Below are 25,995 nucleotides of genomic sequence, written 5' to 3' on the forward strand. Positions count from 1 at the left end.
TCGGTGTATGTTTGTCTCAGCCTTTGAGTGTTTGTGTGTCTGTCTCTGTGTGTGCTGAGCTCACTTGTCAGGTTTGAGGTCACGGTGTACAATGCCATAGTTGTGCAGGTATTCCAGTGCCAGTACGGTTTCAGCAAAGTACATGCGTGCCATATCCACAGGCAGCGCACCGATGTGTTTTAGTAGAGTGGCACAGTCCCCACCTGAACACAATCACACTCAGGCTTTAGTACAGCTTCCGTCAGCGCCTCTGCAAATACCTTTAAAGACTTTGCTGACATTCAGGGATGGACAAATTCATTAAATCACTAATCAATTCATTAGCCAGTGAAAGCTCCAATGTGCCTGCACTGAAATTAACTACCACCAAAAAGCAGCAACTAATGTTACTGAACTCAGATGAGGATGGGTTCCCTTCTGAGTCGGGTTCCTCTCAAGGTTTCTTCCTCTTAAAACATCTTAGGGAGTTTTTCCTTGCCACCGTCGCCACTCAGTGGCTTGCTCAGTTGGGATAAATTCACACCTTTAATATCTGTATACCATGTGGATATTTCTGTAAAGCTGCTTTGAGACAATGTCTATTGTAAAAAGCGCTATACAAATAAAATTGAATTGAATTGAATTGAACTCAAAAGTAATATGAGCAATAGAGAGGTGCAGGGATGACGTCATTTTGTACCAGAACCCGGAAGTTATCATCACACCGGTTCCCTTGACAAAAACCCAAAAGGATTTTCCCATAGGCTTTTGGTTTATCGCAAAAACATAATCTCTGTGATCAACAAAAGTTTACAATACTAACACGTTTTGTGCATCAAGATAATTTTTACAAATGAACACGATTTGTATGAAGTTTGAAGCGTAAATACAATCTGCAGAAATAAACAGCTAACCGTACGCTATAAACGAACTATACCACGGTCGCTCGACTTCACCATCACCGAGCTTCCCACAACTTTTCCAAACTTTATTTAAAACATTTTCCATAATACGGATTTACTCTGTGGAGGAATCTTCATCCACGTTTTTTTGGGAATTGTGCGCAGCACACCTGAACCAGTTTATCTACAAAGTTTTTTCCTGCTCGGCGTGATGACGTTTAATGTCCCCGATAACGTCTGTAGTTCCATTTAGCAACATGTTAGTGTCACGATTTCCCCTCACATAAGCGCTGGAGTGTGCAGCGCGCTCTTTTAGTGACACTGATTTTGTTTACTTTCTACATGAGCATTTATGATTTCTGTCCTGTCTCCGCCCTTGTATTGTCATTGGTTGTTCCCGTACGTGTCATCATTAGTCTCAGCTGTTTTGTGTTCACTCTTAATTACGTTTGTCGTTTAAACCCCTCGTGTCTCATTGTTCGACGCGAAGTACTGCGCGAGTTTTCTGTGCACCAAGCATTTTATTCATAGTTTCATGTCTCATAGTTTTGATCTTATTCTTGACCTCATTATTTGATTCTGGTTTAGCCTTGTTTATGCCCGTCTGCCGATCGCCTGACCTTTCGCCTGTTTCTGACCACGCTATGGTTTCACGTTTTGGATTTGTCTGCCTCTCTTCAATAAAGCTCTTATCTGCATTTGCATCCATCCTAAACCCTCATTACGTGACAGTTAGCAACCGCCTTTTTTAATACATGTAAAAGCTTTTTAAAAAAATCATGAGTGGGGTTTTACTGGCGTATTTTATGTCGTAGATATAAATATTTTGAGCTTGTGTTCACCACAGGCCTTATTTCGGGCTTTTAACCAAAATCCCATTAAAAAAACCACTGACTTCATGACGATGGAACCTGAAGTACTAAAATGCAAACTCTTTTCCGGGTTTTGCCTTTACAACATGACGTCATCCCTGTGCCGCTCTATTTATGTGCATTAATACAGACTATGGAAAATAAGCGAGTAGTGACCTGCATGTGAATGGAAAAACTGATCGCCTGGAAGAGTAATCTGCTTGTACTGGGTGAGCAAACTGTCCACCCCTGCAATTTATATTAGTAAAAATTACAGATAAGAAATATCAAATATGAAAACCCTTTTTTCAAATAGCACATTTAAGAAGTTTTCACCATACCAACATGACTATGTGTACAGCTCAAATACTGAAAGCTTTAGTTTAACATCATGCTATTGACCAAGGGTATAAATGCACCTTCAGATTAGGAATGGTGGTAGCTTAACATCTAAAACGATAGAAAATCAAACTTGAGACACTTAAGGCCTAAAAAATGACCTTTTCAGGACAGAATAGAAGGGCACTGGTAGTAATATTTGTTTTGTAATGTTCCCAACACCAAATATTACATTTGCAAATAAACCTAAGCTGGTTATTTGTTTGACTTGTACATGAATCAGGCCACTTTTGTGGCCTAAGTGCTAAACTAAAAGTGCTTCTTACCCTCCACATACTCCATGACCATGCAGAGGTGTCTGCGTGTTTCGAAGGAGCAGAAAAAGCTGACGACGAACGGGTTCTCTGCAAAGGTGAGGATGTCCCTCTCCACAAACGCCTGCTGGATCTGGTTCCTCAGAATCAAGTTCTGCTTGTTGATCTTTTTCATGGCGAAACGCTGACGTGTCTCCTTATGTCTCACCAAAAACACAGCCCTGGAATCAAATACATATTATTAAGTAATTCGAGTCCTCGATGACATTTCGGACCGTTTACACGTGCGTTTATTTCGTACGATGTCTTACCCGTAAGCTCCGTTACTGATGAGTTTGATGGTTTCAAAGTCCTCCTCTCTTGGTGTTTTGGTCTTAGGCTGTGGCTGAGCTGGCTGTACAGTAGCACCTCGACTCTGAACAGAAACAAATCGCAGTCCACGGGAGTATCAGACCCATAAATTGATGCTCTTTAATTCACGTCTGTCATTAAACTAGTGCTTGGCTTACCTCAGAGGAGTCGAGGCAGCATTCAGTCTCCGGTGTTTCTGAGTTTCCACTGTCGTAACTGGACAGCTGGGCCATTTCTGAACAGAGGACAAGAAGCGATAAACGCCTTGAGCTGAAACGACTTGTCCTTCTGCTACTATATAGTTCAGAGCTAGCATTAAAGAAAACCAGATGAGACTGTTTTATCACAATATAACAACGTAGGTCTCATAATATTCTAATACTGTCTTAGGCTGTATTCACACTATGTATTTTTGTATGCATGTAAATATTAGTCTTTTTCTCCTCAATATACATTCTGAGTATGCAAGCACCAAGCTGTGTGTATATGTATATACACACATATACAAGACGTTGCTTTCTTTACTGACATACAAACATTTTTCTGTAACATTTCATTTTGTGCTGGAAAACTAATGTTTGGGAATCTAAAATGTTTTTGTACTGACTCGCTAATGTAGAAGTCTTAAAAAAAAAAAAAATCTTTAACGAAGTTTGTACTTAAAAAAAAAAGTGGGTGGGGGTGGGGAGGGTGTTTACTAAAACTTTTGCCAGTAATGCATGTCTAAAAGTTCGACCATTTATTAACACTGCAAGGAAACTTGCTCGCTTCGCATAGCTATAAATATGCAGCGGAGGCCGAGGTAAAAGTTACACCTAGTGTGATCGGGACCTTAGTGTTTTCTTTGCTAGGATTCAGCTAGAGAATCCTATTAACACCTCTGTTAATGAACGCAACAAATACTAAAGACATTAAAAGTATCAAAATCAGCGTGCTAAAACAATACAGGAACGTGTTTTCAAAACAGGAAATCGGCTCTACCCTCCAAGGGGTCTCTAGTAAGGCCCAGCTGACTGATGATGTAACGAGGGATGTCTGTTTTGATTCCCTGGCCTTCTTTTGCATGGCCTTCTGCAGCTTCCAGCAGGTGATAGAACTCCTCAGGATCAAACTCCTACAACACAGGAAAGAGAGACAGAAATCAAGTGAGAACATTTCTAACAAAGAGTGAAGCACTTTCAGAACATAGTGGCATTCATTGCAGGAGGAAATTTCTCTCCACATAAAGACACACAGTAGAGAGCTCTAACATCATTTTGTCTATCTATTCCACCAGAGTAATAAATAAATAATAAATAGTGATCCTGTTAAATTGTTCCACTCGCATCTGCTTTTTTTGTAAGATTAACTTACGGAAAAGTCTCCCACCATCATTGTCCATGGCTGCAGAAAGCTACATGAGGAACACGGCTAGAACAGTCAGCGTGTTAAAACTGTCAGCGGTCACAAAAGCAACGCTACGCTCACTGATCGTACCTCTAGTAAGACATTACATTGCTTCATTATACCATGCAGCTGCACTATTCCCACCTATTATCAGAGACACAGAGATGTTTACGACACACAGACCATCTTTTTTTTTTTAACCATCAGAACAACATCATGTTTGGTTTGTCCATCTGGAACTTTCTGGAAATCTTTAATAGTGTGTGTTTTCCAAAATCAACAATGACACATTTAATTACTTATGTCCAAATCAGTAAGCACGCTCGATTTCAGTAAGCATGTAATCAATCAAAACCTTTCCTCACGATATCAACGACAGGTGACGAAGAGAAAAATCTCTGCTTGTTTTAATATTCGCCTTGGTCTCAGGATTAAATCATGAACAGCTGCATAAAGAAAAAGTCATTTTAAATACGCTGTCACACTCGGTACTAAGTCTGATCTGTCTTGCGAGCACGACCATGGAGCCTACAGCATGTGTGTGTTTATCATACTAGTATTATTGTACAGTCGTGTATGAGTGATGTGTAACGACGAAGCAATGCAAACACATGGACATGATCAGAAATAAGCTTTTTTATAAATGATCAGCCAGTGTCTGTACGCTTGATCATTCCAGACCTACAAGGAGAGAACATTCTGGCAAATAGCTAATGCCTAAGGAGGAGTCTTTTAGGATTGATAGGCTCACAGTGGTTTAGTCGGGCTGCAGCTGATTCTTCTGCTTCGTTAACTGCTGAAAACAGCACGAAGAATAACAGTAAGGTTAATAAAGCATCAGGAAGACCGAACATAGCTTTTTACCAGACACTCCAGCAGCCGGGCAGGCCGAGCGATGACGATCATCAGCCTCTTAATGAGCTGGGTGACGAAGGTCACCTCCACACTCTCCGAACGCTCATGAGCCTAAGAACGATAAAAAAAAATAAAAAATTTTAAAAAGTGAACAGAAAAATCACTTCATAAGCTCCTTTTACTTCCATTGAGGAGACTGGAATTAATGAACACGTTTGGAAAAATGTACACATCTCAAAAGACATGATACAACATTTCTGGATTCAATCAATTCTTTAGAAATGACTGGAAAAGTGCTTTTGTAATAACCACAAAAAGGTACGATGTGTGTGAATTCCGAGAAAAAAATTAAATAAAATGAAATGAGTGAGTGAGGAGTGATGGAAAAGGGAATAGTGAGTTGATGAAATGGCACAGAGGGATGTGTAATAGAGTCTGGCTGGTTAATAAACACTGGCTGGACTCAGGCTAATAGAGCTGTCTACAGCGGACAACACTCTTCCCTCCGGGGGATTTCTAATCATCCCCTGAATAATTTATACAGGTAATGAAACCTGCATCGAAACGCACATACACACACACACAGACACACACACAGAACGGTTTAACCAATAGATATTCTAGACAGAGTTCACCACAGGACACAGGGAAGGAGAGAAAGAGATTTGAAAGACTGGAAATCTGCCCTAGGGTGTATGAGGTCAGGAGCACATTCTCTGGATTCATCAGAGGCCAGGCATCACGGAGACAGGTCAGTGGAACGACTAGATTGGTTCCTGTGGTTTCTAATGACGACGCTGTTGGAAACTGAACTATAGCAATCGGTAGCGATTGGTCATTTAGAAAGAGATAGCTGTCTTGGGTCACCCTGACTACGACCTTTACTACCTCCTGAATGAAAGACAAGACAATGGAAAAATAAAAAGCCTGGACATCAATTCAGTCAGACCAACACTTCTGTTATATATATATTAAATAAATAAATAAATAAATAAAAAGAAATTAAGTGGAATATTCCAACCAAACGATACTCTAGTATGCAAAAACCAAACCCAAAACAAACCACGTCAAGTCAATCCTCAGAAACGAACCACCCAGACAACCCGACCCTCCAGATTCCAGCAGACGCCATGCATCCATTCCACAAATCCACTCAGAGAGAACATCAGCACCGGACTCAACTGTAAGCTCCTTGCTGTACTGACGTATTCTCCATACCCTTCGCTCCAAAACGCGCTGAAGGAGCTCTTCTTCCTCGAGTCTCCTCTGCCACGAAACGCGTGCCATCCTCACACTGAGAAGGAGCTCGAGTGCACGTTCCTGTGCACACCTGCTCGAGAAACGATTTACACCGCAGCCTACCCCACCTGTCACTCTGGTTCACCCCAACCTAAACACGCCAATTAGCCTGAGCTAGGTGATGTCATCCTCGCTCGCCTTCACCCCACAACAGAGCGCCTAGGGGGGTGTGCGTGTGTGTGTTAGCATTCCGCTGCTTTGAGATCAGCGCAACACAGCCACCACTGATACGCTGGTCAGAAATGACCAACCAAAAGAGCAGATAGTCTGACCAGATCTCTCCTACTCCTCCTCCTCCTCTCAGCCTCTCTCTCTTTCTCCATCACTGTACCCCTCCTTTCAGTTGTTCAGGAGAGTCATCCGTCACCAGCGGTGGTTACTGAAGTGTGAAATTAAAATCAGGGAGGTGCTTCCCCCATTCCCAACCATACGCACAACACATATATACATACAGTGACACACAATTACACACACACACAATGTGGACCTGAATAGGACCATTGGGAGCGATAAAGCTAGTTAAAGCCTCCATGATTCCATCACTGAGATAATCAAGACATCAGCAGTGTGTCACATGATGAACGCATGACAGGTGACCACCTGTGCTGGCAGTACTGCATGTCCGTGACGCTTGCTGTGGTAAAGCCCGACAGAAATGTCGTACTTATGATAATTAAACCTGGCCACACATCGTACCCATCGATACTCACATCCTGCAGCAGTTTCTCCAGGTTCTCCTGCAGCTCATAGAAGTAGCGGGAGGTGATTAGGCCGTCTCGTGATTTCTCCAGGCAGTCTCGGGACAGCTCGATCACCTGGTGGTGGATGAAGCTCAAGACACCATCGGCCAGATGCATGACCTTCTCTGGAGCCGAGGAGGACAGGAACTCGGCCAGACGCTCCTCCATCTGAGCCGTGGCCTGTAGGAATGGGACATGCACGAGATTTGCACTTTAGTCAGTATGGTCCAGGTGGAGTTTGTTTTTTTTAAAAATTAGACACATACACACAATGCGACCTATGCAGCGTATCATTTGTAACTTGACCACAGGAAACAAAAATGTAGAACTTGACTTTGAGCACAGTGAGTGCACTGTTGTGTGCTACGTTAAAATTCAGTTTGTTTTAGTTCAGTATATCCCGCTGGTAATTCTAGGGAGTTATCCATCAAGGTAGAGGGCGGCTGTATAAACAGGGCTGGGCGATATTATCAATATAATATCGATATCACAATAAATGATTACGCAATACACTTTTCTGAGATATCGTTGGTATGGTGATGTATTTTTAAAAGGTTTTAGTAATTACAAATGAATTGGTACTGAATGGATGCTGTTGATTTGACTTAATCTTCTTCGTCATCATTAAAGACTTGTCAAACTCGGTTTAACAGATTCTTGTTTATTTTACTACTGTTTTACAGACAGTTTGTTAGATAAATTATATATCGTGATCTTGTATCGTGCTATGATATATATATATTTTGTCGTATTGCCCAGCCCTATGCATAACTGTCTAAACACGGCTTCGTAACCCCTAACGTCATAACTTTATAACAGATACGATGGCATTTATATCTCACAATGATTCGGTTTAGACAATGCAGCAAAAATCGCGCTCAATCCGATACAACTACACACAGGTCTTCGACACCTTGTCAAATTCCAACAGCCACAGTGCAGTCGGTGGGATCATGGCCTCTAACCTGTGCACATTCCTCTCCGGTTTGAGCTACTTCAATCAAGGGCTCATTAGGGCTATAAACTTGCAATGAATTTACCGTAAATTATGCAAAACCCTCCTGTCATACCCCATTAATATTTATTAATCTCGGTTAGTACACAGATGTTAATCTCAGCGATGACTGCTATAAAATCAATGTGATGGTAATCTGTTTTAATCCATAGAAATTTCAGAAACAAGGAGTTAACCCAATTCCTGTGTGTGTTGGAATGTGTGCGTTTCTTATTCCGATTAAATTAGGCTGCATTGACGTTTGAATTGAGTTATTAGACTTTAATATTAAATCACTGTCATTCTCTAGATATGGCTCACCTTTGGGAAACGCTCTTTGTAAACATGGTTCATCATGACAATCTCATGGTCGAAGGATATGGGAGAGCGCCCAGGGCTAAACGTTAAAGGGGGGAAAGACAAAAAACAACAACAACAAAAAAAGACAGATTAAAATCTGTTTATTCAAAACATGTGAACAAGAAATGACAGTAAATATGCAGTGCTATATATTGCTCCTAAAAAGGAAAACATTTCTACAAAGGCAGTTTGGAGGTTGGTAGTGTGGATGTGAATGGGTGTAGGTGTGTGTTTGTGTTTGCAGTGTGTGCTAATGGGGGCTGGGGTGGGGGGGGGGGCTCTGTATGAGTCACACTAGTGAGCGGAGAGAAATCGGTCATGTGACTGTGTGGATGAGGTCATGCTTTTAGTCATCCATCGACAGCTTGCCTAGACTATTAGAAAGCCTAATTGAATGAGAACACACTCAAACTGGCATATTAGGTCAACCTCAGGGGTGCAGTTTCTCACAGCGCCAGTGCAATAACCGTCAACAGGTGTGTCCTAACGTCAGGAATGTCTACATGAAAAATATCTCAATAAGAGAACTGCAATCAAACTGAGGCTGCAGTAAGAAAAGGTTAGCTCTGACAGAGTGATTGATAGCCCAAGGACGCTGCATTAACAATCATAGCGAGCGCATTTCAGCTCCTGACAGAGTGTGTGTGTGTGTGTGTGTGTGTGTGTGTATATGTGTGTGTGTGTCTAAAAGGCAAAATGAAAGCGTCGGAGTGATTTTTGCCTTTATTAAATAAAACCCAGAGTGGCAGATGGATCAATGTGCTGCTGCTGTGCTGGAAAAGCGTCCCGCATTTAGACCGATAATAATGAGGTCGTGTAATGATTTTATTTATTTATTTTTCAATTCTAATCAAAGCAGAAAAAAACCTTGCTATTAGAATTTTCACTCTAACTTGAAAAGTTATAATTATATGAAAAGTCTGTTTTTTTTAATTAGATTGTGTGCCAATGAAAACAGGATCTTTGTTCTGCACGGTCATTCTTTACCAGCTAGAAAAAGAACTGAGGAGGCATTGTGTACGCTGTTTGAGTGAGTGAGAGAGAGAGAGCGCGTGCGAGAGAGAGAAAAAGAGCGAAAGAGCATGCGAAAGATCCAGTATATACTATGAGAAATACCTCTGGTAAAGAGGTATTTCTCAGGTCCAATTAAATGGAGTGTGTGTATTGTTAGTTACCATGGTAAAGATTGGTTTCAAAACATGACAAAATCGCATCAGACTAACAGGTGGTTCTGAGAGCACAGAAACCAAAGTGTGTGTGTGTGTCATGGGTCTACTTTATATATACAAACCCCACACAAACACCCACAAAGTCACAGAGGTGCGCGCACACACACACACACACACACACACACACACACACAACTTCAGTTTCAAAAATGTTATGAAATGTATTTGGAAATATTTCCTTTTTTTGTTTTTAAAATCTTCTTTTTAAAAATAAGTTTAACATACATTTAAAAAACAAAAACAACAAAACACATACACCCCGCTATACATGGACAAGGCAGGTCATAAAATAAGCCCGTAAAATAAGACCTAGCTGAATGCATTTGACAGAATAAGACTGGGCCAAAACAATTGTGCACTTTTGAGGCTTCTCAAGTTACACTGTTCTGCTACAGACATGTCAGATCTCATTTCTATGTCAGTGCTGTGATTAAAATTTTTGTTCTGTTTTTTAAAAATCCATGTGGCAGCCCTACAGACACGACCCCGCCACACAGGCACACACAGCTCAGGTGAGTAATAAGGGGTATAATGAAACGGAAAATTGATCACGAGCACCGTTTCAGCCGGCCAATTCAGATACAAATCTAAATGATGTGTCTGAGCTGATCATTGTTCAGTCGAATAAAACTGTTCATCTCTACACCTTATTCCTCAAGTGTCAGGAAAAAACCTACCTTATGCAGTATGAAAAATTCACGTCGCACATATTTTTGTTCCATCTGACTGGGTACTAATTCCCTGGGAAAGCTAGGTTAGGGAGGAAGTGGGAATGTGACGGCTATCTTTTCACCAATTTCTGCATTCCGGCAACATCCAGATAAACTACTCTAAAAAAAAAAAAAACAGGTATGACGTATCCATGATGGATGATGACATCAATGTTGAGCTCATTAATGTAAGCGAATGACTGCGTGTGTGTGTGTGTGTGTGTGTGTGTGTGTGAAAGAAAGAGAGAGAGAGAAAGTATCTCAGCTATAAGAGAAATACAGCCTGATGTGCTGAAAAACAGAAAAGAAGCACCACTGTACCAATTCACTCGACAGAGGAAGGTCATAAAATTAGCATATGATTGCCTCATTTCCCTGCCTCTAATTAAGCAGGAGAGATTTTACTGATGATGGAGAGTTCTGGAAAGACATAATGGGTAAAATGCGTTAATAGCTAGTCTAGTGCGCTCATTTGATATTTATGGATGTAATAATCCTGATCTACAGAACCCCCACTGGGGGAGTCTCGCTAGAGCAGCGGGGACGGCCACGGTTTTCCTGAATAAATCATTTTAACCAAAAAGAGGGAGTAGTGGGTGGAGTGAGAGATGAGGGTTTAGAAAGAAAGAAGCCTTGAGTAATGATGGGAGAGAAAAGAAGAGAAGGAGAATGAAGAGTAAGATGTGTCGGTTTAGTGTTTTGGCCTTTAGGTGCGACTGAGAGCAGGAAAAAAAAAAGGTATTATGGAGATGTGCTCGAGTGGGTAAATGAGTGTGTGTGTGTGTGTGTACCTGAGGCTGCGGGAGCGCGGCCGCATGGCTGGCGATCTCCTGCCCTCTTCGTCAGTGATGCTCTCGGAGCTGAAGTGCTTGGTGAGAAAGTGCAGCTCGTCTGCGGTGGGCTGGAAGGGCAGCTGGTGCAGCTTCTCCTGGGATGAACATGATGACTATGAGAAGCAGAGAGGGAGGGATTACAAAGGCAGAAGGCACGGCACGGTCAAGCTGCGGCGACGGTCAAGCGAGTGGCTGAGAAATTTGACCGTAGGCTTATATAGCGCTTTTTTTTATCTTAACGGTTTTTCAAAGCGCTTTACACTGTGTCTCATTCACCCATTCACACACACACACACACCCCAACGGTAGCAAAAATGCCATGCAAGGCACCAGTCTGCCATCGGGGGCAATGTGGGGTTCAGTGTCTTGCCCAAGGACACTTCGGAATGTGGAGTCACGTGGGCCGGGAATCGAACCGCCGACCCTACGATTAGTGCACGTTAACGTTCAACTTAACCCGGAAGCCGTAACCCTGGATTTCATGGACGCTTTTAGTTAAGAGCAAGCTAGCCAGATTATGTTCTGTTAGTTCATGACGTAATTACCTCCTCAAAACAGCTAATCTAGTCAACGTTTTAGATTTAACCAAATAACGTCTGTAAATAACACTATAATTCATGTATTCACTGCTGACAGTCATCCTGACAGTGTATATGCTGAGCTCAGGGCTGAGGACACCGTCACGACTTCCTGAACAGGAATTCTAAATCGATGGGGGTGTTTCCTTTAGTTTTTCCAAGTCACAAATCAGAAAATTGAGTTACAAGCCTTAGTTGAACGCGGAATACTCAGAAAGCGCTTCTAGGCCACGCCGCACTACGAGAGATGCAGAATGAATTATTATTCTTTATTTTAATGTATTTTAATCAGTGAGCTGGCTTTATCAGTTTGAACATGCCATGAATTTGCACAAGTATGAAGATCTCTGGATGTATTGTAGAGATGTGAGTAAATATAAGTACCATAAGTAGTATAAGTACATATAAGTAGCAGTTCTGCATGTTTTCCATCAAATACTGTATATTCATGCTGTCCTTTTTTTTTTTTTTTAAACGGAAAACTACTTGAATTAATAAAATTGCAGTCGCACAAAATTGTTTTGCATGGTCTTTATCAGTGATATTTGTTGGTAAATGAGACCTTTTAGCTGTACTCGTGCTCGACGCATGTGAATCGAAGGGGGCTTTGGCTGAATGCGCGTCGTGATGACGTCACGTGACGTGACGCGTCTCGACCCGAATCTGCGGAAATTCTCTGGTAATTTTGAAAAATTGCAAGCTCGTCTGAATATAGCCGAGTTTGCGTTTATGTCTGTGAAATCCTGGTGGAACTGACATACCTAAGCCAGTGTATTTTTAAAACGTGTTTTGGCGTATACATCCGGTTTAAAGCTAGGCAGCCAGCACACGGAAAGAAAACGATGGGATTTTCCATCATATGTCCAGGCAATCTAGATGGCAAAACGATACGGCAGATTGAGATTTTTTATTTTTTAAACCTCACCTATGAGCTAGTTCTACCCCATTGCACAACATCCATCAAATCTGAGAGAGTAAGGACTGACATGCAATTCCTCCAAGATAAGAAGTGCCACTGGTTCTTTTTGAACTGTTGCTCATGATGTGACACAGGTCAGCTTAGTGCACCTGACAGAAAGCACTAACAACCCCGTTTTATACACAAGTGACCGAGTGCGAATGACGGGGGAGAAAGGAACGGCACGCGGTCCATCCAAAGCCATTAAACTCATCATCTGTCAACGAGAGGGTGAATGATTTAACCCAGATGGAAAAATTCCATCTAATAGACTCGTGCGTGAGATATTTTAATTGGTTTTAGTTTGTACATGTGAAATATTTAGACGTCATGTGTTTAAATGTTGGGCTATTCTCCGGTAAAGCTCGGGTAGGGGGGTGGGGGCTAGGGGAGTTCAAGGATAGATAGACGGCTGAGTGGGACTGATGTGGTTTGAGAATTGAGCAGTCTAGCAATCAGAGCTCCTTTGAAGAAGATTCATCGATACAAGTCAGTGCTGCTTCATCAGGCTAAAGAAAGCTGTTTCAAAGCTGCAGGTTATCACACCGCAATCAATGAAATACACCTTGAGGTAAAGGACTGCAAATCAAATGCAACACTGATGCTTTTGACTAAGGGCTATTTACAGGCATGCGGCAGACAAACTTTCACACACACACACACACACACACACACGAGCTGTACTTACCGAGACCGTTGAGCTGGGAGTGTTGGTCCCGTACCCCGAAGAGGGCAGTGAGGCAAGAGACCAGCGCCGGCCATCCGTCCTACGTTAACACAATCAAACGGCGATGATAAACTGACCGTGATATAAATAACTATTTACGCTTATTTCAATCCTTGAGAACTGAACAACAATCAGTCAGCTGACTAGACACCAGACATCAGAAATCTGAAGCAGACTTCAGTTAAAGCAAAACCAAACAAACAGGCTAGGTTTTATGGTTCCATGATTTTAGTGCAAGCAAGGCAAAAGCATTTTATTTAAAAAAAAATATATATATATATTTTTTAAAAAGAACGCGTGCTGCAAACAGGATACACGTGACGGAGTGATGGAAACATTAACATGGAACACAATGAAGCACAAACACGCACATACGCAATGACAGTTATGCAGATAGTCAGACATCTCACGCTGACCTAACGTCCTCAGTAAGCAGACAAGCTGTTGAAAAGCAGGAAATGGATGGACGGGGCTTGATTCGTAATGAAAAGAATACTCAGACAATGCATTTAAGTCATTTTGATACAAAATCAGAGACACATTTAGGCCAAAATTCTACTTTAATCCCAAATGCAATGGGAAGCAGTGGGTTTCCGTTCCCACAGGAGGGTCGGACTTGTCTTTTTTTTTTTAGGTATTTGACACGGATGGAATAAAGTATCAGTGTACTTTACTCAAATTACCAAGACATGTCAGTATAGTAGTAAGTACTACGGCCAAAATTTACGTAAATGATCATCACAGTATAATGTGATCTTCAATTCTGCAAGGGCCATATTTACTGACTGGTATGTTTAACATTACTGGTCCCCTAATGCACAAAAATAAACTGAAACTCACATTTATGTTAATCTTTAAATCCAAATTTTGTTAAATATGCAAAAAACAAAACAAACCCCCCACTATAACAATGAATGAAATCTGCTTTATTCATATTTTAATTAATTTTTTAAAATAAAAAATAGGTTGTTGTGATTTGCTTGTGATTTACAAACTACAACTTGTCCAAACTTGTTCTGTTTAAAAAAAAAAAAAAAAAAAAAAACCTGAGCATCTGTGTGCAAACAGTGTGCACACAGCATCAAAAAACCATGTTATCTGTTTCTTAAGTCTTTCGCTCTAAAAGGGGAATAAAAACCACATAAGAGCAGTGATAATGGTTATACTGGACCAGCAGTGCACCAGTTGATTTGCAGTAGGAATATGGTGCATGGAAGTGTGATCAAACTAGTGAGCTAATATATTAACATAAAGCTTGTATTTCCTCATTTCTACTAAATGTAAATGTAAAGCCAATGAATCCTGACAGCAATTCACACTGGAATTATTATTACTACTACTACATTTGGGCAGCCAATCACAGATTTGATCAATAGTTATAGTGCGTCCCGAAGTAAAAACAATGCAGCTCGATCAGGAGTGTAATTCAGATGGTCTGACTTCCTGGCTTAATGAAATGAAGTGCAATGGCATGTTGAGCGCTGACGGTGATGATGGAAACAGACACACAGAGTGATAGGAAACAGTACCTGTCAGCCCTGTGCCCGTGACTGTGTGGGAAAGAGGACAGGATTAACACGAGTGTGTGCTTGTGTGCGCACGTATAAAAGTAATGCTTTATAATTTTTTTACACAACAACACACACGCACACCAATTATTCCACATTGAAACTCATTTCAACTTCCAAGTCAGTACCACCACTATCCTTTAGATGGCACTGTTGATCTACTGCCTTGCTGCAGAACGCGGTTTTGCATTTTAACTGTCGCTGTTTTTAAACGATTCCTTTTCCTCTCCATGAGATCACCCTTTCTGTCTTGCCCTCTTTCCAAGTGTTAATTCGTTATCATCTCGTCTGCAGCTTAGAACAGATTCACTCATTAACTCGCGCCTCGTCATTCTTCAAAGCTACACAGAGAGATGAGAAATGTTACTAAATAATTACAAGAGGCTGATTAACGAGCGGCAGACGAGACACAAAGACCGCCGGTTAACGTCGAACGGCACGAGGTGAAGGAGTGTCATTTCTCTGCAAGGTGATGGTGTGCAGAGATATCGTGAGCTGAGTGTGGCACTCACCTGCGGGCGGGCACGAAGGAGAAGTGGGCTGCAGTGTTGGGGGAGAAATTGCGTGGGCTGTCCAATGGGCTGCTCCCTACAAACGACAGACAGAAACAATTACTATTTCAAAGAACTACCTTCAACGAACGTGAAGAACTTTCATTCAATCAGGTTCACAAATCAATTCAAAAAGTTTCCCCTCCTACTTCACAGCAGGCCTGATCCCTTTATTATGTTCACCTCCTTTCTTACTTTGCTCATTTACCAGATATACAACCTCTCCATCACTCTACATGTTTACCAAGTTTACCTTTTAAAACTACAAAGTTTTTGAGCAAATACCCCAGCCATCATTTTGTGTGCATGTGTGTTTTCAGTTCCTGACTGAACATCCATTTAAAAATAAATTACAAGGTAAAGTGGAAGGGACAACTAATCTCTCTATTGATGAAGGCCTCACATGGGGAGAGAGAGAGAAAAAAAATAAAGCTTTTTTCATCATTTGTAGAAGAAAACATCTCTCGCGATCGATTTGCTGTACGCTCTCAGGCAAAAAAGCTTCGGAGAACACTCTTCAAAGACGAACTATATTGTCTATAAATCTCCAGCCTTCTAAAACCCATGCCCGGTTTTTATCGTCGGATTCGTAAAAGAAAAACCCAAAGCCAGACTTCAGCCTGTGGAAAAGCCTTAATACTCGGGCATCATTAATCAACCTGGTCAACCCGGGCCGTGTGTGCTCCAATACCCGACACTGAGGTCACACCCCCCTGCATTAATTATGCATTTACCAACCGGCCAAGGCTGGAATCTTTAATATTAATGAGAGCGTATTTCTTTGTCAGGAACAGCTGGGCATGCACAGAACGTGCATCCTTAAAAATGAACCGTTTCACACAGGGACTATTAGAAAAGGCAGGAGATAACTCGTGCTCCACGGCATGGGTATCAGAGCGGACTTATTTCCTCCCCAAAATGTAGAACAAACCGTAAGATCGAGAGACATAAGCGTACAAGCTGCTAGAAAGGAACCTGGATGATCAATCGTGTGCGACAACAGATTTCTCAAGCATAAAAAAAAAAATGCACTACTCTATAAAACCGTCCAGGCATCGGATTCCCGAGCTCAGCGCCGTTTCTTCTGCGGTCTTAGACTAAAGGAGCGTATTCCACACTGGGTGATAATGGGACACCCTCGTTCTTCACTGCGCACGATATTTCTGTCTCTATTCAACATCAAGGTCAATGAAGACGAGTCCAGGATTAAGACTAACGTGTTTGGACGAGGATCGTTACTTTCATGATGAGCCACAGCACACTCCTGAATTATTGGCACCCTTAAATGACTGTATAAAATAGTTCTGATTTAGCGTTTCCCACTGATACAGCTTCAGACCTACTCGCCTTTCTTCTTCAACTCATCATTCCTCTGAACGAAAGTACTGGCACCGCTAAACAATATCTAAAATGACCTGTCTCCAGAAACTCTACGTCATGTAAAATCCCTGTGACATCTATCGCAACTGGAAAACCCAAAGTCCTTTCAACAAAATAACATTTACAATTAAAGCACATGATAAATTGTTTTTAAAAAAAATAAAATAAATTTGACCAAGTCCATGTCAACCTATTTGCATAATGAGCTTCTTACTACTACTTTACTTCTTACTAAGGTTTCTGAATTTCATTTGCTTTGTTTTTTTTCTAGAAGGCTCGAGTTGGAAGGAACTAAAATTCGTTAATAAAATAAATAAATACTTCTAAATTCGACTAAAACTTCATCCCTGCTCACTCGAATTCTCAGCATGAGTTCTTTACCTGAGTGCGAGTTACACGTTTTAATGTCGAATTTTATGTACGGGCATAAAGAATTGTCCTACCTCACTTTCTTTTTTTAAACTGTTAAAGGAATGAGAATGATCAACGTGCACAACGATTGAGATAAATCATAATCTACCCCATGTACTGTACAAATGAAGGCAAGTTACATTTTCATGAATTTAATTAACACATTTTTATAATACTTAAATTATAATGTAAAGCCAATGCAAGATTGTATTGGCTCTGTCAATCAATATATGATCCGACATGCCCATACAGTTCTGATCAGGCGGGCAACAGGATATTTTTTTTGTTTAGCTGTTTAGATCTTTTATTATTAGAAGGATGCCAATAATTCTGGAGTTAACTGTATACAAAAGCAAAAAAAAGATGGGGGTATACAAATGCAGGGCTGTCACGATAATGACATTATGGACTTATCGTACGATACATGGACATGACCTCCATCGTTTCTGCTGACCTCGAGATCGATATAGTGTTTACGTTTGTGTTTCTTTACATAAGAACGAATGACGCAAACATTTTAGCCGTTCTGCTTCTGTTGTCTCGTCTGCTCCAGTGCGGTCAAATTAACATTCAGGCTTCGAATATTCCGCCAATTTAAGATAAAATGCACACTGTGTGCATTCGAATTTATGATTTGTACCAAGCACTAGCACCGATTTAATTTTTTTTTTTTTAAATAGCATGCAAGAGATTAACAACGCACTGTAGATGTAGATGCGCTGTAAATGTAGAAAGGAAAGTTCTAGTGTTTGAAATAATCCAGTCGTAGTCAGTAAAGTCGGGGATCGAGCCGCTTAAGCTGCGTGAGCTGAAGCTGAAGAGTGAACGAACGGCGGTAAACTGAAGCGCTTTACTAGCGGGTTAATTAACTCACCCGAACACTTCCTATACACGTATGAGATTAATCAGACATTTACACACAACATAAACACAGTATCACAACTCGCTTCTGCACCACAAAATGACGTGAATACACAGGTGAACATGAAGTTAAGTAAGACGCTAGGTAGAACGGTAAGTCACGCTGTGAGTACACTCTTTCTGTACAGCGTAAAAAATCCACAATATTGTATTACAGTCCATTTCATTAATTCTTTTGGTTGTGTGATTTTATTTTATTGATTTAGGATATTAAATAAATAATTTTACAATGTCTTAATTAAATTCCAAATAATTAAAAGCTCATCGCTCTTTGAGAGAGTGTACTTATTTTTATTCATTGTTATGCTGTTACATTATCATTATATCAGAGGCATAAAAGTCTTAAACTGACAATAATTTTGTTTAATCGTGATTATTTCTGGGACAATATATCGTCCAACTAAAGTAGTTATGGTGACAGGCTTACACACGTGTTGATCTGTAGTGCTCAGTAAGCTGTGCAGTTTTGTGATGAGGAACCTGTTGAGGAAACACGCTGAGGGACGAATCAGCCTGCTGCCTGCTCGTGACAGATTGGAGGCTACAGCACTCTACACTAACACGTGGGTAGAACATGGAAGAGACTGTTTAAATTCTACCTCACGTCTACCAGTATAAATACCCATCCTCTGTGTGGTTTTCACACTCCCTGCAGAAACGCTGCCTGTTTTGACAACTACATAAGGACACGCTTCAGCTCTGTGCAGCCAAATTCATTCGATTTGCTTCACGGCTGCACCTGTTTCCTGCTCCCTAATTAATACTTTCTCTCGCCATTTTAATTTACCGTTTTCCAACTCACGGTGTTCCTGTATTTCACAAGTTATCTCCATAAAGCTTATTTAACTAAAACAAAACATGTCATCCTTCCTTTCTGGTTTTCTGTGCCGCTGTCTATATACTCACCTTTCAGATTGTACTTCCTCGCCTGGCCTTTTCTCCTCTCACTGCTGTGTGTGTTAATTGGAACACAATGGTGTTCGTGTGTGTGTGTGTGTGTGTGTGTGTGTGTGTGTGTGTGTGTGAGAGAGAGAGAGCAAGAGAGAGCGAGAGAGAGAGCGAGAGAGAGAGAGAGAGAGAGAGAGAGTGTGAGAGAGAGAGAGCGTACAAAACACCGCTCCGGTCTAAGAACAGATCAACAATTAAGCGTTATAACCCGAATCTTCACCTTTTCACAGAAATCGTAAACGAAATACTTTTTTGTCACTACAGAGAAGAGACTGTAAGCTTTCATGACACCATAATAAATTACACCTCAAGTTTTGAACTGTTTAATTACAAGTGACTAAATTATTTTTTACGCCTAGTTGGCAGTTCGGCGGAGATAGCAACCTCACGTGAATAACTTTCTGCTGCCAGATTTATTATTTCTTTATTTAGTTATAATTTAGGGTAAACTCTCAAATAAAAAGGTGTGGGGGGGGGGGCCGGAGGCGGAGGTGTTTTAAATAGCAGCTACATTTCAAAGTGGATGAATAAGATAATAATAATAATAATAATAATATTGAGATCACAGTTCTCACTGGTGATTGTTAAGGAACACAATGCACATGTAGTAAATACACTGCACATTTGTACAGTAAAATCCTGCTTTTTATGCAGAATTGTGCTATTTAGTATAAAACTTTATTCACATTAGTTTTCTAAGAGTGCAGAATGTCCTTGCAAAGTTAAAAGGACAGCAGCGATGAATAATAAGTCAGTTTGGATAAATAATTAGTCACTGCGATGTTCTTCAGCTCATCATCAGCGGTGGGTGAAAACCCGTCTTTATAAACGGATAAACGTGCAATGACGCACTGGTGAGTTTAGAGAGAGAGAGAGAGAGAGAGAGAGAGAGACTGCGCATTCAGTCATGACTGACTCATCTTCATTCATTTCACACATTTATTCAGTCTTCATTCGTTCATCAACTGGGGATTTTTAATATTCACTACACATTCGTTCTGTTTTAAAATTCACTCATGGCTTTGCAACATTGTTTCTCTGTTTTGGCTTCCACAGATTCGCTGAGTTGCTGTACTTCAGGTGTGTGTGTGTGGAAATGAAATGGTGCACATCTATGGCCATTGATCAAAGTGAATAAAGATGAAAATATTGGCTCTGTTGTATTACTCAGTGATTACCTGAGACTCGATGCTGTTCTTGAATTGAATTGCACCGAGACACCAGTTCAGATCACGATTTTTATTTGAGTGCAGGACTAGACAGAACGTTAACTAACATGAAATTGACCGTCAGTTCGTAATCTCAGTTCTCCAGAGCGTGGGCCAAGTGACGTACGTTAACAAAGTCAACACACGGTCGTCTTCTTTCTCGTAGAATCGTGAAGACGGCTCTCTGCGTGTTGGATCTTGGTTGTAACAACAGACTGGAGCCTTTTTAATTTTTTTTATTTAAATTGAACTTACAGACAGCCTCAAGATGATCTCTCATGTGTTTGCAGAGGAACTCTGGCGAACTGTTTTGAATGACCATCAGAGGGACATTTTTGAAACATCACTAAAAGCAAGTGGTGTGTTTTCAACAGATGCTCTCAAAGAATTCCCCCCCACCCACCGTCCCACCCCTCACCCACCGTCCCATCATTCTGGTATTGGCCAACGCTTAATCTAATCTCCAGCTAGATCTGTCCTATCATACAGGGAGGGTGAAGCTGCTGCTTCTGAGTCACGTGAAGCCAGCCAACCACACCCCTCTGGAATTGCTGAGGAAAGCGCCATCTGCCCTCTTCCTCATACCTGAGCTTACGGATGCCCACAATCAGCTAGTGTCACTGTGATTGACAGATGAGAAAAAGCATGCCCCGCCCACCCAGAGAGCATGGCCAATTTTACTCTCTTGGACTCCTGGCCACGGACAGCTGTGACATCACCGGGATTCAAATATACGATCTTCCCGACAATACGGCGAGCATCTTTATGTTCCTCCACAAACAACGTTAACAAAAATGACAAAATGCTTAGTTTTATACAAAAATCTAACTGCATTTACTCGGAATGAAAAATGAAGGACTTTTTAAATTATTTATTTACAAGCAAGCACGTTTCAATAGCAAAATGTTCATCCTAAAAACCAAGCACTCTCAAACATCTGTACGAATCCTGTTATAATCTGTTAGTGCTCAGCCATGAGGATGAATATGTACTCACCATGTGAACAGCGTACATACACACACACACACACACACACACACACACACACACACACCACAAAAATCAGCATTTGAAACATATGCACAGCCTCATCACTCTATTGTCCTGCAGCGTATTGAGCAGGCGTCACACAGTGACAGCAGATTCATCCGTCACTGCTGGAGTGGCTCGAGTGTTTCAGCTATACACAAGATGCATAAATACACAATCATCACACACGTGAGACGTACACTTAAAGCATGAGCACGTGTGTTTTGCGCGTGTACATATAAATATACTGTTGATTCACTCAGAATCGGGTCGCCTGAAGAATCTTTGAACTGGTCTATATGATTGTGCTGATTGTGTCTGTAATACTTCTTCCATTAAAGTAGAAACATTCAAACCGTTTCCCTAAATGCTTTGGACTCTGACTGTAGGGAAAAGGCTCTGAATAAATGCGTCATTTTTTTTTACATTTACACTTGCGGCATTTGGCAGACGCCCTTATCCAGACCTACAGAAGTGCTTTGAAGTCTCCATCAGTAAATACATCCCGATACTGGTTCACAAGGTCACGGACTAAAAATACCGTCAGTCTAGAAATTCTGTTGTAAAAGGGTCGTCGATGAACATTTTACATCATAGTTTAACTTCTGGGACATTCTGTATTTTAAGGCTAAAATTAAGGAACGATCCTGATTGACCCAGATGTGTATCAGAAACTATTACGTAGCAAAAGCAGAGAAGATCGGCTTAAAGATCGCCTGATGTACTGCGAACGTGAATCACTATGTGCTTTTTAAAAAAAGAAGAGCAAGAGGGTGACGATATGGCAGGATTTTCCAGCTGCTAAAATGTAAGAATACTTTAAATCTGACAAAATCGTTCCTTTTGTTGATCTTATTTCTGTTATACCTGTTATGAAAACAGAATAAAGTTCCAGAGTACACATCGCAGCCAGAGAACAGCCTGTAGAACATGTACGTGTACCGCAGTACCACATGTACGGTACTCTGACCGTGCTTAAGGTACTACTTTGTGGAATATAAAATGAACAGGTTATCTGAGGATTATTTCTTTACCAGGATGTCCGTGCAGTGGAGAGTGAGGTCTGGGCAGAGTGGGAGAGGTGCTGGAGGTCACGATCAGGCTCTTCCTGTTGCTCGTCCGACAACTGAATTTTAAAAAACAAGAAGAAAAACACACGTTACGTGACATTATACGCAAACACACACTGCATATACGTACATACACGTATCTAGGAAAGCCACACTGAACTGAGCTCACGTAACACCAAATGAACTGAAGTGTGGGTTGAAGAAAGACAGACACATGCAACATCTGATCTAACAAGTGACCGCTCCTAAAACCACAAGAAAGTTCCAATATTAGAGACGTCCATGCAGTTAGTCACTCTTAAGGCAGTTTCCCCACTCGACTCGGTTCGCTTTACTTTTCTGAGCTTGCTTTTCCACTGCGGTTTAGTGCCGCCTCAGCACCTCATCTTCCACTCGCCTTCACACAGGAATAATGTTGTATTATCGAAGCCCTGTACAAATACCCGGTCAGGCTGTGTTCCAAACGCCTTTCCTAAAAATGTATGTAAAATAACGGCGCTCTAGAACCTACGTAGTGCTCGATATGACTAAGTTAGATTTAGTCGAGACAGGAGTTACTTCGATAAACACCTGTTTGGAAATCGGTAACGAGCGAGATGTAAAAATCTAAGACAGAAACCTTTGTTGTAATTTTATCTGTAATGAGAGAAATGATACATCATTTTTAATTAATAAAATATTACCGTACGCAAAGTATGTATTAAATGACGCATTTATGCAGGCACAATACAGAACCACTCGCTAAGGAGAATTCCCTACTCCCTCAGCGCCTGGCTCACATTTAGTATCGGCTCAGCTCGCTCGTAACCTCGACCGTGGTGGTACAAAAAAAAGTACCAGGTACCATCCACGGTGGAAAACCCCCGAAAAGCAAGCAGAGTCGAGTCGTACAGTGAGGTGGAAAAGCGCCATTAAATCCCTGTGAGTGTCCCATTTTAGCAGGATGAAAAGCACCAATAGTCCGGTTTCTCTCTCTCTCTCTCCACTTTAAATGTTAAAAGCCTCATCAGAGCTGACAGATGAAAAAAAAGCTTCACACCAGTTTCACTGGAGATCTGCCTCCAGCTGCTCTAACACCACCTCACACTCCACTGAGCACATGCTGGAGTCCTGACTGCACAACACTTTCTTAAAGAGGAGCAGGCAGAGCAGAACGGTGCATGGTTAACAACAATGGCTTCTTTCCCGCCTCACACATGCACACACACACACTCATTTTAAATAAATAAATAAATAAATAAAAGCCTGACCAGTTCTGATGCAAGGTGAACTTGTACCAGAATGATGGGAAGAGAAGAATATGGAGAAGGAAAGGAAGCGGTCATGATCCAAAGCATACCACATCATCTGTCAAACATGTGGAGGAAGTGTTATGGCATGGGCATGTACGGCTATGAGTGGAACTGGGTCACTGGAGATTATTGATGTGACTGCTAATAGAAGTAGCAGAATGAACTCTGAAGACTACAGAGCTATACTTTCTACTCCGATTCAGTCAAATGCTGCAAAATTGATAGGACAGTGCTTCACTGTTCAGATGGATAATGACCCAAAACATACCGCGAAAGCAACAAAAGAGCTTCTTAAGGTAAGTTCGCGTTCTCACTGTGATCACGTCACCCTGTAATGGATTTGTTTTCTTTAACCTGTGGTGTTTTATTCCTCACATAAGAACTACTTTACAACATAATTCCATTGCTCTAGGATCTAGGATACTCCTGGTAAAATAAATAAATAAATAAATAAAATCAGGTAAACTGAATTTGATGGACTCCAGATAATTTTGTAAATAATATCTTTATTATCTATATTTCCAGGCCATCTGATAAATATTCCAGGTGACCACAATAGACGAGTCAACCGACCTGTGTGTTTAAGGATGTGTAGGAACGCTGTTAGGATATTAGAGATGTTACCTCCCTATCATTATTTAGGATTTAGGATTAACCCTATCATTCAGGGTTCTACAGGGATTTCAAGTGAGATTAGTAAACAAGTTAAATGTGTATTTTACACACATGGCACAACTATGTTGTGTATTCACACCCAGTGAGCACCTTTTTAACAAACACAGCAGGAGGGAGCACTGCCAGAGGCTTGTATTAACCGCTTCACAAAGCTAATGACATTCAAGACCAGTATGTGGAGTACAGACGGGGCCGATCCCACTGAAACGACACGGTGTCATCGAAATTAAAAGGAACAAAACTGGAGCAGAAAGCCGTGGTGCATTAGCATAGTAATAACGCATGCAGCTGTGGTGAGGTCATGGGTATAAAAATGAAAGTTAGGGTTTAATTACAGTAATTCAGCACAGAAAACGTTTCCTAGCATCCAAATGCCAAGAAAGGCTGAATTAAGGCTGACTATTTCCGTTCCCCCCACCCCACCCCCCCTTAATGGAGTTTCGGGTTCATTCTGATTGTTGTTTATTTAAACTGGTTATAATTAATGAACCAAAAGATACTTTTCCTTTTAAGATAACAGTTTATAACGGTTTGTGCGATCTTCTACAAGTATATAATTATGCATGTTTAAACTTATATATTTAAACATGCTAAGGCCAATTTCTCATTCGCAGCATTACAAAACCTTCAGAAATCTTCATTAAGCACTTTATTCTGATCAGAATCACTTAAATCAAACTTTTTCAACAGCATGAAGTTGGTTTAAAAGATCTTATCCAGTAACACGCTATGCAAAAGTTGAAAGAAATTCCAGAAATGATGAGGAAGAAGGTGATTGAAATACATCAGTCTGGGAATGGTTACAAAGCTATTTCAAAGGCTCTGGGACTCCAAAGAACTGCAGCGAGAGTCATTATCTCCAAATGGAAAAAACTCGGCACAGTAGTGAACCTTCCCAGAAGCGGCCGACTTTCTAAAATTCCTCCAAGAGCACAGCAACTAATCATCCAGGAAGTGACAAAAGAGCCAAGGACAACATCAAAGGACCTACAGGCCTCTCTTGTATCAATAAAAGTCAGTGTTCATGACTCCACTATCAGAAAGACACTGGGGAAAAATGGCATCCATGGAAGAGTGGTGAGGTGAAAACCACTGCAACCCAGAAGAACATTAAGGCTCATCTGAATTTTGCCGAAACACACCTTGATGATCCTCAAACGTTTTGGGAGAATGTTCTGTGGATTGATGAGTAGAAAGTGGAACTGTTTGGAAGACAGGGGTCCCGTTACATCTGGCGTAAACCAAAAACTGAATTCCACAAAAAGAACATCATACCCACAGTCAAGCATAGTGGTGGAAATGTGATGGTGTGGGGATGCTTTGCTGCTTCAGGGTCTGGGCAACTTGCAATGATTGAGGGAAACATGAATTCTGCTTTCTACCAGAAAATCCTAAAGGAGAATGTCCGGTCTTCAGTCCGTAAGTTGAAACCAACCAACCAACCAACCAACCAACCACCCCACCCACCCATCCATCCATCCATCTATCGGGGGCATAGCTGCTTTTCTCGGTCTTCTGAGAGCAGAATTCTGCCTGC

General features: G+C 41.1%; 1 protein-coding gene across 6 annotated transcripts in view; it reads right to left on the reverse strand.

The window, feature by feature from the left end:
* The window catches only part of mast2 (microtubule associated serine/threonine kinase 2), a 151,399-nt gene that overhangs the window by 12,517 nt on the left and 112,887 nt on the right, over positions 1–25,995 (reverse strand). For 4 of the 6 annotated variants that reach the window (XM_053636472.1, XM_053636477.1, XM_053636476.1 and 1 more), the window contains 13 exons: positions 22,456–22,547; positions 15,486–15,561; positions 14,935–14,955; positions 13,367–13,445; positions 11,101–11,255; positions 8,332–8,407; positions 6,987–7,196; positions 4,987–5,088; positions 3,718–3,850; positions 2,895–2,971; positions 2,697–2,800; positions 2,398–2,606; positions 65–203 (listed from right to left, as the gene is read on the reverse strand). In XM_053636472.1, the coding sequence (XP_053492447.1) occupies positions 65–203; positions 2,398–2,606; positions 2,697–2,800; positions 2,895–2,971; positions 3,718–3,850; positions 4,987–5,088; positions 6,987–7,196; positions 8,332–8,407; positions 11,101–11,255; positions 13,367–13,445; positions 14,935–14,955; positions 15,486–15,561; positions 22,456–22,547 (1,473 nt within the window). The remainder of the gene's footprint in view (positions 1–64; positions 204–2,397; positions 2,607–2,696; positions 2,801–2,894; positions 2,972–3,717; positions 3,851–4,986; positions 5,089–6,986; positions 7,197–8,331; positions 8,408–11,100; positions 11,256–13,366; positions 13,446–14,934; positions 14,956–15,485; positions 15,562–22,455; positions 22,548–25,995) is intronic. The other 2 variants (XM_053636473.1, XM_053636474.1) reach the window with 2 other exon arrangements.

Source organism: Ictalurus furcatus, chromosome 11 (assembly GCF_023375685.1).
Source record: "Ictalurus furcatus strain D&B chromosome 11, Billie_1.0, whole genome shotgun sequence".
In the NCBI taxonomy this organism is placed as follows: Eukaryota; Metazoa; Chordata; class Actinopteri; order Siluriformes; family Ictaluridae; genus Ictalurus; species Ictalurus furcatus.